The sequence below is a fragment of the Ruditapes philippinarum genome, unplaced genomic scaffold, assembly GCF_026571515.1.
Source record: "Ruditapes philippinarum isolate M1 unplaced genomic scaffold, ASM2657151v2 ctg299_1_1_1_1, whole genome shotgun sequence".
In the NCBI taxonomy this organism is placed as follows: Eukaryota; Metazoa; Mollusca; class Bivalvia; order Venerida; family Veneridae; genus Ruditapes; species Ruditapes philippinarum.
In genome coordinates, this window is record NW_026858411.1 from 198,896 (window position 1) to 217,759 (window position 18,864).

The following is an 18,864-nucleotide window of genomic DNA, read 5'->3' on the forward strand; positions in this document are numbered from 1 at the left end:
AGTCAAGTTATCGCGAGATCTTGATATTTGTTGTGTTATGGCGGACACTATGCAAAAGGCTGAACTAGATTTTTGAAATAAGCCGTTTATTTATTAAGTATGTCAAGTATATACGATGAGCACAGGCTAAAGGAAGCACAAAACTTTTTTAATGCAACGGGTATGAAAAATCCCGCATGCACGTTCTGTTGTATTGTAATTACCGCATTAGATTTGCTTAAATTCATGTTGCAGCACGAAAATTATTTTGTTTAAAGTTTGAAAAAATTAGCTATGCTTTAAATATAGTTATTTGTTACAAAATTAATTGATTTGCATTTTTAGTCATTGAAAAATTGTCATGTACCTGGGACATACGATAAGTTATCGTATGTCACAGTGACAGGTACCATGCAGAAGCACTTAGCCTGGAACCCCGTTGTATCGATCTATTTACCCATAAATCACAACTGCATTTAAAAAATTCAAATCTCCCTGAATATTTATTTTGTATCATTTATTTTGATCCTTTTGCCATAATATTTACATGGCAAACATTACTGATATATAGTTTTTAGCTTTGGAATATACGGATATTTACAGACATGTCAAACTGGTTGATGAATTAGGTCACGCCATTATATCGATGCATTGTGAGAATCGCTCAGTTAGCCAAAGTTTGGGAAGCCTTAACCATCTTTATGTTAGATATTTCAGTCAATTGGAATCAAAGATGTCAGTTTTAAAATGTCAGCACAAATTTAGGAACTTTTAACAGACAGCAAATGTACATTTAATAAGAACACATTATTTATAAGTCTATTTATTATCTACAACGTCTTACGGTACTGGAAACATGTTTTTGATCATTTTACTGCACAAAAATAAATGCGAAAGATTTTCGTGACACTGTTGTAAATGTTAACAATCAGTAGGTGACGTATTTTGCAAAAAATCTAAAGATTAAATTCTGATTTGTAAATAGATCGATACAATGAATAGCACGATACAATGGGGTTCCACTATATAGAATCTGTCGGAATCGAAATCCATGTTTTAACAGTTTAAAATCATAACCTTAACCTTAGAAATAATCTGAGGTATTTTTGCAGAGAAACATACATATAAATATTAAAGAAATAATATTGGGTAAATATCTGCAAACAGATTCGAAAGTCTACACGTTCTTAAGTTCAAAACGAAAATCAATAATGAATATGCATATTTGTGTTTCTAGAAGGAAGTGGCTAGCCGTACGGCTAGCCAATAGTTCTAGCCGTACGTGAGTCACGTACGACTAGCCAGGACTCGCTGTATTGTCTAGCTGTACAGCACTTTTCAAAATTACCTATATGGAAGTCAAACATGCATACAGTATGTTATTTTGTGCCTCATGATTATGATTTATTGTTTTATTTGTATGAAAGTTGAATTTTTGTGAATTAAGCACATGGATCGAATAAATAATGATTAGAGTCACAGATTTATATTTTATTGTAATATAAATCTGTGTCGGAGTGGAATAAATAAAAAGAATATTGGAAAAAAAAACGGTGAAAGGCAAAAATAATTGTATAATTTTCAAATACAGTACATAAATATCGATCATAAAAGCACAATCAATTAATTAGCCTTAATTAAAGCCTACCCAGGGACTGACAATAGAATTTTAAAATGCGTTTCACCGAACATGCAAACTTTCCTTAGAGATGGACAAACTTATATACCGTCGGTAATTGACGCAATTTAATTATTATCAGAGCCCAACAGCAATAATTTTCGTTTTTTTTTTTTTTTTATTATTTAACCCATTGCTTCATGAGCATTTTGTGAAAAATGGCTGTTTTCATTGAAAAGTCTCCCGTTACAAGTTCAAATTGCTATAATACTATAAAAACTGCTTCAACACTAATCAAACTTGGCACAAATGTTGACTGGACCATTGCCCTTGCAACAACATGCTCAGGCTTAAATTTTCTGTTACCATGGCAACGAGGGGACATCTCAAAATTGCCAAAAATCACTATTTTGCGTTGATTTTTTCCATCAAAATTGATTTCAAAGTGCTGCAACTTCTCAATGGATTGAGATAGAGTCAAATGCTTTTCAGCGTTGGTTACACGTTACCTTATGATCAATCTGGGGTCATTTACAGCCTCTCACAAGTCCAAAATTTTCTTGGCGATGATGGGGGCCTCCGCCCCCCTTCAAACCCCCCCCAAACAGAAGGGGGCACATCCCCCTTCTGGCAACCCCCTGATGTATCTTTTGGTTGGGGGGCCGCGCCGAAAAAGAGGTCACTTTTTTTAACAACATTTCTCAAACAAAAACAAGTGTTTGGGGCCTAAATAAGGCATTTTTTCATCATTTGAGGCAACAAAAAGGGGGGGGGGTGAAAAAGGCGTTAAAAGGTGTGTATATGAAGTAATGGGTTAACAGAAAATGATGAAAATACTTGAAATTACCCTTAATCGCGTTTTTTCATGTTTAAACATGGTCTGTCATATAAATTTGAAGAAAAATTGTTGTTTTGTAGATTTTTTTATTTTATTCATTAACCTATTGCTTCATGAGCATTTTGTGAAAAATGGCTGTTTTCATTGAAAAGTCTCCCGTTACAAGTTCAAATTGCTATAATACTATAAAAACTGCTTCAACACTAATCAAACTTGGCACAAATGTTGACTGGACCATTGCCCTTGCAACAACATGCTCAGGCTTAAATTTTCTGTTACCATGGCAACGAGGGGACATCTCAAAATTGCCAAAAATCACTATTTTGCGTTGATTTTTTCCATCAAAATTGATTTCAAAGTGCTGCAACTTCTCAATAGATTGAGATAGAGTCAAATGCTTTTCAGCGTTGGTTACACGTTACCTTATGATCAATCTGGGGTCATTTACAGCCTCTCACAAGTCCAAAATTTTCTTGGCGATGAGGGGGACTCCGCCCCCCTTCAAACCCCCCCCCAAACAGAAGGGGGCACATCCCCCTTCTGGCAACCCCCTGATGTATCTTTTGGTTGGGGGGCCGCGCCGAAAAAGAGGTCACTTTTTTTAACAACATTTCTCAAACAAAAACAAGTGTTTGGGGCCTAAATAAGGCATTTTTTCATCATTTGAGGCAACAAAAAGGGGGGGGGGTGAAAAAGGCGTTAAAAGGCGTGTATATGAAGTAATGGGTTAAAAAGTGTCGAAAATTAAACTTAATTAATGAAACAAAAAAGGATTATCATCAAAATTTTGTAAATTATTTCAATTGATGTTATTTAACTGTGACCAAACGCTATTTTTTCTCAACGTGTTGAGATGACAAAGAAACATATTCGTACTTTTTTTACTGTAGCCAACAAGGCGATTTATCTCTAAAAAGTAAACATTCATGTAAGAAGACAATTGCTGTTTCTTGGTTAAAATCCTCGTTTAAAGTCATAAAATAACATATGCATTTTCAACTTCCATATAATTTTGAAAATGCTGTATGGGCTAGCCAATATAAAACCAAGATTGTTGATAGTAATAACACAATATTTTCATGTAATTCCAGGTTGTAACTTGAACAGTGCAAGAAGGTTGCCATCATCAACATCAGCTGTGAGAAGTAACACAACCATGGAGAGTTTAAAAGATAGTTCGAGCAATGACATGCCTAAAATAGATCTGATGAACTTCGAGGATCCTCAGTTTGAGGATGGGAAATATGTCTTAACAAGTCCAAGGTCATTAGAAGCTTGCTCTAGGCTTGGTGTGAAGGTAAAAAGCTATCTAAAAATTTACCTTTGCTTTAAAAAATGTGACATGAATGTGTAAGGCATGTTAATTAAGTGTTTTGATTAAAAGTCCTCGAAGGAAAAGCAGGGACATTGATTTTGGGTTAGAGGTGCCACCTTTCTTAGACAGTCAGTTGATAAAATTCCTGCCAAATGTGCCTTTACTTCAGAATGGATATATCATCAACTACACAGGCTTGAAAATAAAAAGAAAAGTAAAATCCGCGCTAATTTCCAGTGCCATCCTCAGCACACACATACCCGGCCATTTTCCAACCCCCATGAGGTTTGGGACAAAATTGCAATTGACTGGTGTATAAGCTTAAAATTAATTTTGAAATCATGATATAAAAACATATAATATGTATAATAAATGTTCAAAATCTACATTTTGTAGCCAGTGGACATACTATACAAGCCATTAGCTGAGTTTCAAGAAGAACTTTTACCTCAAGATGTGCCATTACGAACCATTTACAACATATATGATGAGCATGAACAAAATAGAGAAAGTATGTACATATTCCAGTTGTTTTTTCCTGTCTTTGTATGCTATCAATGGTTACAAAGATCCATTATTTGATATATTGATCTTAAATATCATTGTTTTGAATTAAATTTTGAAATATTAATTAGTTTGTGTTTGAAATATTGTTATTTTTAAAATCTGATATACATGTACCTCTGTTTTTAAATTTGAAATACTATTGTTTTGCATCAGAGATTATACCATTATTTTGCATCAGAAGTGTCTAACATGTGATTATATCATTATTGAAAGCTAAGAATAAACTGATTTTACAAAAAAATTTTATTGTTGTTTTTTTTTTAGGAAAGTTAGCACTGTGTCGAGAAGAGAGACTGAGAATCATGGATGAAGAAAAGGGTGGTCAGCCTATCTCCAGAAAACCAACTGTCCAAAAAACTAAGAAGTCAGCAATGCCAAAATCTCAGTCCAGAAAACCAAAATCTGGACTAGCTACAAAGAAAATAATGTCAAAATCAGGTAGAACATAATGTTAATATCAAAATCAGGAGAAAAAAATTATATGATATTAAAATTATCTAATGCTACATAAAGTGTAGAATGTCAAAAAATTGAAAGATGCCATTTGTAATGTGATAGCCAGATAAGATGTGTATGTTTATGACTAAAGCGTTGCAATGTCTACAACAAGTATTTTGAAATTTTTCCAAATTGACAGAGATACAATGCCATTTTGGAGTTTAAGTGCATTATTGTATGGCAACGATTTCTAGTACTGTATTACATGTTTATCCGACTGGAGATTTTGAAATCAGAAATGTAGTAAGAGATTTTTCTATGCGACAAGAAAATGATGTATCTTCAAGCCTGTCCTGGTGGGTTTTGATATCTGTTTGTTCGACCAAGTATTATGCTGAAGATTACTTAATTGTTTAGCAGTTTTGATATCAAAATTCCCTGACTTGAACAATGGACAGTTCCAAAATCAAAGCAGGACCGAGTCTTTATACAAATTCAGCTAAAAAATGGCATTATCAGGCTTAAATGATATATGGTTGATATGGTTGATATTTTTTCAGCTGAGAAGATCGATACAGGTAGCCTGCAAAGACAGAGAACAGCTTGGGCAACTTCTGTAGGCCATGATAGAATAACTAATGATGAAATCAACCAGAGGTAAGAAACCACCTTTTACCTTGAACCTACTGGTGCAGACTGAACTCAACCATTAACAGCCAAGATCAGCCGGCACATCAGTCTCTGCAGTCTGATCATGGTCTGTACTGTTAGCTATTCAGTCAATGTGTATTTTGAAATTTACCCTTAATATAATGTATGGTTCTGTCCTGAAGGATAGATGTCTATCAAGATATTTAGTGTTTTCAGTGGAAAAAAGTTTACATGTAACTTAATTACTTGCATTGCGATAAGATTCCTATATAGATTTTTTTTATTGAAAAAATGCTATGATTGCTACTGACCATATTCAGCAAGTCCACTTAAACAGATTGCTTAAGGCAGAGTTCCGAAATCTTTCTAACAAATAGAAACATCACTGCATTGAAATGGTGTTATATACATGTATGGACAGATGGATTTGGCCTTTCTAGGGCTGAGAATCAAACACTATAGATGATAGGTCTGTGCTATATTTTGTTTAAGTCAACCTCTTTGGTGTCCATGACTAAGTGACTTAGGTCCTTCACTTCAAATCAATTGCTCCTCACCACAGTGGGCTCAAATCCCAGCAGAGATTTTGCATTCTTCCATGTGAGGAATCTTTCCAGTTAGCTTACAGAATGTTGATGGTTTTACTCAGGTGCCCATTTTGTGCCTGAAATAATGCATGGAAGTGCACCCAAGGTCTTCCTCTAACAGTGAAGCTGGAAAGTGGACATATGACCTATACTGCGTTGGTGCAAATAAAACACTGCTAAAAAGAATAAAATTAACCTTTTTTTGGATTTCAGAGTTAAGGACCTGCACACTGAAAGCCAGAAATTGAGGCAAGAGCTTTTGTCAAGAAAGGAGGCCAGATCTCAGAGGTAATTCTGATTTGTATATGCACTGTAATGTTATGCCAAGGTTTAAAGGTCATCAAAAATGCTGAAATATTTCCAGTCATTGACATTGTTATCCCATAGATTTGAATAAGAGTAAATTGTATTTCCCTTCACAACATCGCCTTCTGTCTGCAAACTATCATTCATTAAGAAATATAATTAAACTTTAAATCTTATTATTTAGACTCTTTTTAATCATTAAAGATGTAAGTTATAATAAATGATCAGGTCTTATCTTGTTCGCTATTTCACATTCTAGTTTTACGAAAATATTGTGTCTAATTGTTTTAGTATACTTGATATAACTGTATAAGGGATGTAATTGCCACAAGATGTTTTCATACTTTAATTTTGAGTTATTTCCCTTGGATAATTTTCTGGAAAATAAAAGGTCACTTTCTGTTTGGGGTCACATGGGAAACACTCTTCCTTTCAACCTCAGCTTCCGCACTGGAATGACTAGAATTTTTTTTTTTGAAAAATTCAATCTTAATAAAATCCAAGCAATCTCAATATTTTGGTTTATTTTTAATAAGTTTTGGTTAATCCGTAAGGTCAAATAATGCCATTCCTATAAATGTTTCTTTTTGACTTGATATGGAGATATAGTACAAGTTATAATTAATGAATAAAATGCATCAAAAGTTGAGATTTTTTGTTTTAATAGCTTTGTATTTATTCAGTCTTAAAATAATTAAGAAATTTGATATTACCATATTTGCACTTCTAGCACTTTCTAAGGTTTGAGATCATTAGGGTCAAGGTTACTGACACAAAAAAGTTATTTTACCTTTCCTCATTGTCTTCATTATCTTAACTGCCATCCTTCAGTGTTAGATATTAGGATTGTTTTTACTTTTAATTCTGATTTAATGTTTTATAGGCAAAAGACAAAAAAGGAGCGACCAGCAAGTGCCAAGGGTAATAGGTCAAAGTCTTCCATAACTAGAAGCTTCAGTGCATCAGACCTAAGTTTGGCTGGGACCTCCATGTTACATAGATCAGGTACTGCTGATGCTAGACCCGTTGCCAGCTACAAACTGAGAAAGGTGTTGAAGAAAAACGATGTGAAATCTGCGGCCATTACTCCTAGGGTATGTCTTGCATCTCCTGTTTACAGATTTATAACGGAGAAGATTTGGTAGCATCATCACAGTTTTATTGAATTATAAATGAATTTTCATTCATAGAATATACAGGATAAGAAAATATGAAATTATGAGGGTGTATAAATTTGCTAGAGTTGTAATATGTGATATACCGTATACCCCCGTTTAAAGGCCCCCCCTCTAATAAACGCCCCCCCACCCCCCCTTCAGGCAAAAAAAATATTTTTTTTTTCCAAACAGAAATTGACAAAATAATATGAAAAGTCCTACCTTAATCTGATGATAATCCAAGTACCATAAATCCAAATCCGAATTTTAAACACAAACACTTCCTTAAACTGCTTATTTAATAATAAACATTCAACAATTTGAACAAAAACTCCATGTATTTAAACACTGATGAAATATACCGTAGTATAACTTGTTAACTATCACTTCACAAAAATGTCTGAACAACACTTGCACTCCGTTAGGTAGAATCAGCTGATTTAAACCGCTGGCTATTTACACTACCTAGCTTTACATAGAGTGTACACGTACAGGGGTCGACTCAAACGTTAGTTTAAATGTAGTAACTGGAAGCTGGAAGAGGGGGCGTTTAAAAGGGACCGGTAAAAATTGGGAACTTTGTTTTGGTAAAATGTAACGCCCCCGGGGGCGTTTAAACGGGGTTATACGGTATATTGTAATACAAGTCTCATACAGTATATATCATGCTATACTTTTGTATGAAGAAAACAAGACAGAACGATGAATTATACTGTTTTACATATAAGTTGCTATACTGTTTTCATGTTGAAAAAAAAAACTTGAATCACAAACAATTGGGGGCTAATCTGCTATAATAAAAAAAGTATATCTTCAGTTTTAAATAAATGATACATGTTCATACATTTATTGTAGGAATGGAAACTGTTGAATCTTTAAAAAGTTAAAAATGATTTTGCAAGTGCTGAAAACGATCTATTTTGCAGCAAATTTTGATAACATACACAGGCTTGTGATTCCTCTAAAAGCGATCTTTAGGTGCACACAATTGTGACTTTGTCAATGCCCTTCATTTAAAAACTCACACCGGGGAAATGATGCAAAATACCATATATGGCAATTTAAATGGGCGGTCATTTGAATTGTAACAAATATTTATATCATGCAGGATGAGAAGATTTTAGAGTTGATGGTGAGTAAGCACGAGGACGAGGAGGCAGAGACTAGGGAGAAGTTATTACAGGAATTACAGTGGGAACGACAGAAGAAGGAAGAAGAGGCTGCAAGGATGGCCAGTGAGATGAGGAGACGTAAACTCCTAGCTGATGAACAAAGAATTAATCAACTGAGAAAGGTATTATTATGACTTCGCTCTAAACAGCCGTATAGATGGGTCTTTGTCGCAAAAGTATGGCCATAGGGGCGGCCTGAAAGTTCTGTTTTGTTATGGGCTAATCAGCAGCTATAGTCTGTGTATTTTAGTGTGCCAATCTAACTAATATTTGATTGACACATTGAGATGTATACATGTAAATAAGAGGGTATTTGGGTGCATGGAAGTGCAACAGGGCGGTTTTAATTGGGGCAAATGAGAGGACTAAAAAATGGGATGGGCGGGGCACCTTTCCATTCCGCTCTAGAATTATCACTAAACTCAAGCAAAGTCAGTAGGTAAAGATTTATGAAGTCCTATAAATTTGATAGCTTAATGTATTTTTGCTTAAAAATGATGATTTCAAGCTGGTTATTTAATCATGTTATAATTTCCTTCCTCTTTTGGTGAATGATTTATGCCATGATATGATTGGTAACTGTTCCATAAATCTGAGGTTTCTCCCCCAGAAAAGCTGAAAAGTTGCCATTTGACCTTCACTGTGTTAGAGAAGCTTGAAAACAAAACACACAAAATAATGTGTCTCAATTTTCTACAAACACTTGCAGTGAGTTACAATTGTAATAAAATAATTTAGTAGGAAAAATTTCCCGAATGCTCTATAGTTATCATTGACAGTGGAGCTGTGGCCTAGTGGTTAACGTGTCTGCTTCTCAACCCAGGGATCATGGGTTCGAGTCCGTCTTGGGTCACAATCCCCCAATGGATTCCCCCCCCCCCCTCCAACAATGAACATTAGTTACTTTTTTTGTTCCAGGATGTTAGATTGGAATAAATTCATATAAAAAGCTGCCCAAGAAACTTGTTAAGCAATCAAGCTAAGATAATTATATTTAAACTAAGTAACAGTATACTTCCTGCTGTCTATAACTTAAATTTGTCCTTCTCTCCGTCCATCGGATGAGCAGTGCAAAGAACAGTAACTCTGTCTTGCCTAAGTTTGGAATTAATGCACTTTGAACTTTGTCCGGGACATTACTCTGAAACTACAAGAAGAATACTTTTCTGTGTCCAAAACCTGTTCTCAGAGCATCACTCTTGTTTATCTCATTGTTGACACTAAGTGGTTAATCATTACAGTCTGATCAAGATAGCAGAAGGAAGGAAGAAGAGCGGAAATTGATAGCACAGCAAGAAAGACTGCTTAATGAAAGTAGAAGGAAGTGGGCTATGAGATACAACTCTATACAGAAACATAAAAATCTGAAATTATCTGAAAGTGCCGAAAAAGAAAAGTTGAAGAAAAGAATTCAGGTATTTTCAGAAATATATATACACTTTTTAGATTATTAAAGGGACTCCACTGAGGTTTAAAAGCCAAAAAACATAACATTTGAATTTCTTACATAAATGAGCAGGGGCACTTTAAACAGAAATATATGCAAAGATAGTTAAGAAATATACTTTGAAATAAACTGAAAATCATATTTTTATGATTTTCTTAGCCTGATTTGAGTGAAGTGTTTAAACGCTTTTCATTTTTGGGTCATTTTTTTACAATTTGAATAATTATTATGGAAAAACAAAGTATGTGATTGATCTGAAATTTTGCACAGAGATTAGTGGTCTAAACCTACATCAAATGGTACATTTATCTTGAAAAAATGTTTTCAGTCCCATTATGTCAAAAAACCTCCATGTGTTCCATGCTGTTAGCTTCTAAACCCTATAAGAAGTAGAGAAACTGATAGCAACCAGCATGGATCCAGACCAGCTGGGCAGGCTTGAACAGCATGGATTCTGATCAGCCTGCGCGGCTAGTATGGATCCATGCTGGTCGCAAGCACACTATGTTGGTTTTGTCATGGCGCTGCTCAATTATGTAATTATATTTACAGGAAAGTAATGTGAAGTCATTAGAGATGGAAGAAGAGGAAATGAAGGAATTGGTCAGACAGAAACAAGGTCATCAACTTATGACAGCTGCTCAAAAGAAGGAGGCCAGACTTCTTGAGGAATCTATGGTACGGTATATTTGTTATTTTGTTGACTTTTATTGATACTACTTATGTTATATGACATTGTCTGCAATTTACAAAACTAAAAAAAACATATGCATTTATAGCGAGGGGCACTTTTGTTTAAAACATATGTTGTTGAACAAATGAACTAATTTCTTCTCCTTTGTTCTTCTACTCAGGTACCCAATTATGCCTGAAATAATGCACAGGGAGGCACCTGAGATCTTCCTCTTGTAGTCGTCAAGCTGGAAATTCACAATATGACCTAAACTGTGTTGGTGCAACATAAATCCCAGTAAAAAAAAAAAGAACTAAAAAAAAACCTCTCAAGTTTAATTACGACTGAGTGGTTTCAAACCACTTGCCTCTCAGCTATGGGCTGGAATCATGTCTTTGGCTTTGGATTCTTTCATTTAAGTAAGCTATTCAGCTAACTCATGGGTTGTATGTGGTTCTACTCAGGTGCCTGTTTGTGTCTGAAATGATGCAAAGAGGGGCACTTGAAGTTTTTCTCCACCAGTAAAGCTCGAAAAGAGGCATATGAGCCGCGTCACGACAAAACCAACATAGTGCGTTTGCGACCAGCATGGATCCAGACCATCTATGCTGTTCGCTGACGAACTCTATAACAAGAAGAGAAACTGATAGCGAACAGCATGGATCCTGATCAGACTGCGCGGATGCACAGGCTGGTGTGGATCCATGCTAGTCGCAAACCCATTATGTTGGTTTTGTCATGGCGCGGCTCATATTATGATCTTTTGAGTTGGTGCAACATAAAACACTACCAAAAAAATGTTTAATTCGATAAATGAAGCTATGTTTTATGAAAGATAATGAATGCAAATATTTTTATATTTCAGAGAATTATGATGTCTAACAGGTCAGAAAGACGACAGTTTGAAGACAGATGGAACTCTACGCTCAAAGATACAAAGTATGTGTTCATACTATATATAATAATGACATCTTTTCATGACCTAAAGAATATGAGCCACGTCACGACAAAACCAACATAATGGGTTTGCATCCGCGCAGTCTGATCAGGATCCATGCTGTTTGCTATCAGTTTCACTACTTGTTATAGGGTTTGTAAGCGAACAGCATGGATCCTGATCAGACTGCGCGGATGCGCAGGCTGGTCTGGATCCATGCTGGTCGCAAACCCCTGATGTTGGTTTTGTCGTGTCGCGGCTCATATGTTGTTTTTCTTTCTTTCTTTACTACATGTTCATCTTTTTTTGATTTGTACTTTTTGTGTTTTTGATAGTTATAGTGCTGAAAATGTGTTGAAATTGGCATTTAAAACAGCTTAACAAAAAAATGGTAGCTTTGATTGCTTTTTGTGCTGTGCCAAAAGTTTAAAGGATTAATAGTCATAAATTGATAAAAAATATGTTAAACAATATTGACGTCCCATCAGACGTGTATACATTCCCTTTTTTACACTGCACAAATTATATAATAATGCACTCGTGTGTGTGTTTAGTTTATTTACCCTCACCACCGGAATGAGCCATATGGGTGGGCCTTTTGTTTAGTAGGGGAATAATGTGAAGTGCATTAGAATAATTTAGTAAGTCATAAGTTGGGGCACTAGTTCAATGATTATCTGGCTGTGTAGCCAAAACATTTTGCTGTTTTATAATATTAGATTTATTTGGTACATAATGAACATAATTCACTGTATGCGTAATTTACGTGTATGGTATCATTTATCAAATTTAAAACAAAAAAGACTGAAGTTTGAGATAGTTCAGTTTTATCTATAACAGTAATTATTTTGTCAGTGACTATGATTTTTTTATTATTTCTTATGTAAGCATTTCTATTTCTTTGCAGGGAGAGTTTAGAGTTGTTGGCACAATCCATGACTGAAAAAGATATGAAACATAAGTCCAAGTATGATCAGATTTTACATAGACGAGAAAATGAACTTACTTTAAATAGGTTTGTATGTTTTCTTCTTGGAGCAGATATTTGTAAAATGCAAGAAAAAGGATAAAAACAAACGATGATAGTTAAAGATATCCACTAGTTATCAGATATCAAAACATGGTCATTTAAAGTGCACCTCTACTTTATGGTAGCTCTGTATTCAGGCATCTGAAAATATTTTCTAAATAGCTTCTACATCCAATGTACAGGCAACATTTTTCTACTTGTCCTGCATTAAGTTCTCTTAAATTCTACTCTTAATTACGAGCAGATTAGTGGAACTTTCGATCTGTGGTATCATATGCTTTCTTTGTGATCCAGTGTCAGACATTTAACTGATAGTGCAGGAGAAGGCATCTGGAGTCTTTCAAGTAAGATATAAAGGTTCTTATGTGTTACTGTTTGTTTTTAGACTGGACAGAGAAAAAAGAGCACTGCAAGCGAAGCTTTCTCAACAACAGCATGAGAATGAGATGGAGGAATGGAGAGATAGTATCATGACAGCCAGGGAGATGGTAAGTCCTTTCAAACTTCATATGATGTCTTTCCAGCTCCACATGTGTCCTTTCTTTCACATATGAGTCCCATTTGATCTCTACATGAGTCCCATAATATCTCCATATGAGTCCTTGATAATTTCATATGAGTCCTTTCCATCTTCATATGAGTCCTTTGTAACTCCAAACAAGTCCTGTATAACTCAATGCAAGTCTTTTCCAACTCCATATGCATCCTTGCTAACTCCTTTGAGTCTTTTTAAACCCCATATAAGACTTTTTTCAATTCCATTTGAGTCCTTCCTAACTACAATAAGCCCTTTTTCCACCCCTTGGAGTTTTTCCTACAAAAATAGGTATCTTTTTCCAAAACTCCATAAAAATAAATTTCAGCCCCTATGATTTTCTTTCCAGTTACAAAAAAAATCTTTTTTTTACTTCTTTAAAACTTAATTCTTTTTTAAATAAGATCTTTTTAAATTTATAATTTTTATTTCTAAATTTTTGGGGTGTTGTTCCGAGGGGTTTTAAAGTTGCGACAAAAAAAAACCACCCACTCTTTACACTGGGGAGTTTAAAACCCCAAACCGGGGCTTCACATTTTCGGTGTTTGAAGTATCTGGGGTTGCAAAATAAAAATGTGGGGGTTTTTCCCTTCGAACCCCCACTGTCACCCAAATAAGACACACGAGGCATTTAAAAAGGATTCCCTGACCAAAAAGCAAAGGGGGTCTCATATTTAGTAAATAACATCAATGTGAGTTAATAACACAAAAAGAATTCTGAATTTCAGGCAGACAGGCATGCAGCTGAGACTATAGCACAGACAATAGAGAGGAAAGCCAGAAAGGCTCATGAGGATAGGATCAGGAAGGAACGTGAACAGAAGATTAACATTAAAAAGTATGTTTTACATCAATTTTGTCTTGTCAGCTAAAACCTTGCTGTGAAGTGGATATTTTTGAAGTGGTTGAGATTGTTAACTCCAACCACTGGCCCGTCACCATCGTGGGTCCAAATCACGCTCAGGACTTTAAATTCTATTGTTAGTGGACGCTATCCAGCTAGCTTAGTGAATATGGGCGGCTCTACTTAGGTGCCCATTCATGTGTGAAATAATGCACAAAAGAGCACTTGAGATCTTCATTAGTAAAGCTACAAAGTCGCCATGTCACCTCTACTGTGTTAATGCAACGTAAACCCCAACCAAAAAAAAAAAAAAAAAAAAAAAAGAGTAGCATTTCAAAATTATAACACTGTTATAGCAGACCCACAATTAGATTACTATATCAAGATACCCCCAAGATCACAGGCATATAGAAATGAACTAAAATTTAATAGTGATGAAACAAAAACCAACTTATGCTTTCTAAAATAACAGTTGTTTGTTAAAAATGTTTATGTTTTAATGATTGCATGATAAAGAACATAAATTACAGAGACTGAGATAAATGGGAGTTTAGAAATGGAAATGACAACTTAATCGTCCGAGACATTAGTTAACTCAGAAAAAGAAAAGATTACATATAGTTAGTTATGATATACAATATTTTGACAGATGTTATTTACAGTATTTATGTATTTATTTGTTGTTGTTTTGTTTTCTAGAATACATGATGAGATTAGTGAGTGGAAGAGAGAAATGGAGAATACAATTGACTATAAAGATAAGAAATCTGATTTGATACAGAAAGAAAAAGATCTTGCAATGCAACAGGTAACTTTATAAAATCATGCATATTCTCTTATATTATGCCCCTGATCCAAAAATTTATTGAAGGAATAAACAGTTTTTGTCTTGTCTCAGACAGGGAGGTCAAAATCAGATTTTGACTTATGGCAAATTTATGTAAAGCATTTCTAAAAATCTTTACTTGTCAGTATAATATTTGATTAGTATATTCCGGTAAATAACACATGTCCGTTCTGGCTGTAGAACAACCTGGGCAGTATAGACAAATTGATTTTTGCCATCCTTGTCTAACTACTTGGCCATAGCTTTGTCATTTAATTTGTTAGCTAGGGTCTTTGCACTAGAAATGCAGCAATTTGACATATTGAAATAGTGATACTCCAGAACTTTGTAAATGTTTGGTTTTTCCCATATGATCCTGGGGTACAAACAAAACTTTTACAGTTACAAATTTATATCATTTATAAGTGCAATGCTTTCCTCACTCTATTGGAAAAGGTAGTGCACTGTGAAGCTTTAATAGTTATATTTTGTTTGTACCCCAAAATTAAATTGGGGGAAAAAACATTAACCAATGTATATTGAATCAAGATTTTATCAATTTCATTGAGCTTCATTGTGTTGAATTTTAAATGATATAATATATATTCTTAGGTAAGAAAGGTGAGTTCGGCTGCATTGTCTTAATTAAGAAGAAACAATAACAGCATGATTCTATCTGTTTTAATTTTAATGTACTGTATTTCTCATTGAAAAAACTTCATTTTCCTTAACTGCATTGACAAAGTTAATTTCATAGATATAATGCAAAGTAAGTTTTATAGATATAATATTTACACACATGCATGGAACTGATATAACATTTAGGATATTTCAATAGTTTTAGTATAATAATTAAAATGATAATTCTAACACTATCAGAGTTTTTTCTATATAAAAAAAGAAGGCCCGAAGCGTGCATTATTCTACAACAATGCACTCGCCGTTCTTATTATCTCCCTGTGTATTTTCACATTCAGGGCGCCATTTTGTTTGAAAAATCTGATAAATAAAAACAATTTTTTGTCGAATTTTGTTGTGAAAACTATCTAGAATGAAAGAAAATGGTCCAACTAAGAAAATGAATCTGAACACCAATATCTTTAATTCAGTCGTTAACGCTGTACAGACGTTTAAATTGTTGTTTACGTGACGTCAGAATGTAGCGCCAAACAGCACGTGCAAAACAATCAAATCAAGTACGCTATTTTAATGTCGCAAACGAGTTTTACATTTATTTCACTTTTAATTATTTGTATCTCGCTTGGAAAATTATAGACTGCAATAAAATAAACAAACAAAGTTTATCAACGTTTTCAAAATTGGTTATTCTCAAAATGTTTCTAAAACATGGTAGATTTAAAGAAAATTTTTTTTTTAAACCCCCTGGAACCGGGCCCTTTAAAAAAACGGTTTTTTTTGGAAACTCTGGGCAAAAAAAATTTAAAAACCAAACATAAAAGTCCAAGTTTTAAAACATCTAATTTTTTTTTGACGTTTTAGAATGGAAAAATATATTAATTTTTCGTGCATTATTGTATAATAATGCAATGTTTTCGTTCAAATGCTTTGTAATTAATCACTCGGGCCTATGGGCCTTTGTGATTATATTACTATGCATTTGAACTCAAACCGTGCATTATTCTACAACAATGCACTCAGAATTGATATCTATTTCCTAAATATATGATAAAACCCATTAATACAATTAGTGAATGTAGCTGATTAATAAGTGATGTTTAAGGTTATGCAACCATGGTTAAGTCCTGAAGCTAAAGTACTTCCAGAATCATTACCCCTAACTGCTGTTGGTTTGAAACAGGCAAGGAACCTCAGATTTCTTAATGTAGGGATTCTAACCAGTTACTTAATTGAAGATCTGTCGGTAATAATACATAGAAGATCACCTCAACGTTTTTCTTCACCAGTAAAGATGTAATTTTGCAACATGACCTTTACATTGTAGATTTGACTTAAATCAAAACCAAAAGCAATATGTATTGCTTAAAAAATAATATTAAGAAGAGATGATATCTATGTTGCATTAATGTTTTTTTATCAATATGCAAGTTATGTTAATCACACTTTGTACCTTTTTAAGGTGACAGGATCAATGAAATAGTAATAAAAGAGTTTTTCACATTCCTGTAATATTTTATATGGACTTATCTGAAACATATCCCATAAATGTTATAATATCTTTAACACATTTAATGCAAGTCTTTGTGATGTTACAACTCACACGAGATCCTATATAGCATCATATTATATACACTTATATTTTTGGTTACTAGTATTATTTGCTTCTCATTTGACTTTTATTAGGCCACAGATAAAACTCATAACATATATGCATCTCATAAAATCCTCTCAAGCAGTTAAGTGCCAGTTTTAGATCAATATGTTATAAATTATACATGTATCAGAGAAGGTGATAGATTAATTTTGAGAATAATAAAGTGTAATCAATCTAGGTGCTTTTTTTGTTTTGAATGACAGAATAATCTTACTAATTTATTTTCCTGTTTCAGTCAAGGCATGTTGCAGCCTCGTCTCAGAAGCTCCGAGATACGTTAAGGAACAAGTATGGTACGGAGACGTTCGACAAGATGGCATTTAAAGCGGAGGTTTATAACAAGTTTGAATCTGGAACAACATTCCTATCCTCACAGAAGAACAGTTCACATGTCAAGTTTCATTAACAGATATAGCGTGTAGACATGATGTGATATATTTTATATTAAAATAGTTCTATAGTTAATGCAGAACATGTTAAACTGTTTGTGTACATTTTTATTATATAATATTTGTTTTAAAAAAAAATTTGCTTTATTGAGACTTGTGACAAAGCATTTTGAAGTAGTTTGCAAGTTGATTGATATAGAAAATTTATAGTAAAGGTTTACAAGATTTTTTATCACTTAAGATGGAAGGCACTATGTCAGTAAGCATTTAATGATTGCAAGTCAGCTAGATTTATACTTAACTGCTTTCGAATATAATGATATGCCAGTGATGTCCAATCAACTATAATAACAAATATTTGCAAGAAACGTGATATTTTTACATGTAAACAACATGCAAGTACTGTATTTTGATTCTAATGTATACATTATCTTGAACAATTTGTTTTTTATAGTCTGTGACAGGCTTGAGGTCTTAAGAAACTGCATTTATTAAAAGTGTGCCTTATACACCCTTACATCACTAAATATCTTAAATGGACCTGTCCATCTTTCAATCAGGACAAAACCATTCATGATTTTTAGGGTAAATTTCAAAATAAGTTCTAACACTGACTAGCAAACAGTGCAGACAATGATCAGACTGCAGGGATATGATGGATGTTAATGGTCTGCACTGGTTGACTCAGTTGTCACCAACAAGTGTCACCAACAAGTGTCATCTTGATATGAATTCAGTCTTAACATTTATTATTACATACTGTATGGTTAAGAGGTTGGATAGATCGTGATTTCTTGAATTTTTGGTATTACTGCAAAATGTTCCCATGTACAGGAAAGATAAAATCATTAAATGATTTTTGTAAGGTAATATTGTACCAAAAGCATTTTTGACTATGTATGTAGCAGCCATCGATAATCTGTGATAATACACATATGCTGTGTAATTCTTTTCCATTTTGTTTATGTTTTTAATGTTGTTCTTTTATGCGTGTATGAACAATGAAATTTCAGAATTTTTAATACTTAATTCACCTAATTATCTCCGTTATTCCATGCTGACTTATCTTTGATTAAGTGTGTATGTGCGTGTGTGTGTGTATGACGTTCTTATTTTATACTTGCCTCAGGAATCCAATATGTAGTACCTACTACAGGAGGCTTTTAGAAATCATATTTGTTCAAGTATCCTGTAACAAATACAGATACAATAACTCCATCTTGGAGTAAAAAAAAATAATTCTTAAACATGTAAGATATTAA

General features: G+C 33.9%; 1 protein-coding gene across 2 annotated transcripts; it reads left to right on the forward strand.

The window, feature by feature from the left end:
• On the forward strand, positions 1 to 18,303 carry LOC132753117 (coiled-coil domain-containing protein 177-like). Of its 2 annotated transcripts, none has more exons than XM_060743543.1 (16): positions 1 to 97; positions 3,527 to 3,732; positions 4,147 to 4,261; positions 4,582 to 4,755; positions 5,316 to 5,412; positions 6,207 to 6,281; positions 7,183 to 7,393; positions 8,565 to 8,750; positions 9,870 to 10,043; positions 10,628 to 10,753; positions 11,614 to 11,687; positions 12,593 to 12,700; positions 13,101 to 13,203; positions 13,979 to 14,088; positions 14,794 to 14,902; positions 17,449 to 18,303. In XM_060743543.1, exons 2-16 carry the CDS (start codon positions 3,592 to 3,594, stop codon positions 17,617 to 17,619), a joined length of 1,974 nt encoding a protein of 657 aa, XP_060599526.1. In that variant the 5' UTR covers positions 1 to 97; positions 3,527 to 3,591; the 3' UTR covers positions 17,620 to 18,303. The 2 variants fall into 2 exon arrangements, with proteins under 2 accessions (XP_060599526.1, XP_060599525.1); XM_060743542.1 differs by having other exon boundaries at positions 12 to 160.
• Positions 18,304 to 18,864: the final 561 nt, after the last annotated feature.

What these genes read in the sequence shown, in the direction of transcription:
- LOC132753117 (XM_060743542.1), top strand. Translation starts at nt 100, where the DNA reads ATGTCAAGTATATACGATGAGCACAGGCTAAAGGAAGCACAAAACTTT. An exon ending in GCTCTAGGCTTGGTGTGAAG is followed by an intron (nt 3,733 to 4,146) that starts GTAAAAAGCTAT and finishes TACATTTTGTAG; the next exon opens with CCAGTGGACATACTATACAA. An exon ending in AAGATCTTGCAATGCAACAG is followed by an intron (nt 14,903 to 17,448) that starts GTAACTTTATAA and finishes TTCCTGTTTCAG; the next exon opens with TCAAGGCATGTTGCAGCCTC.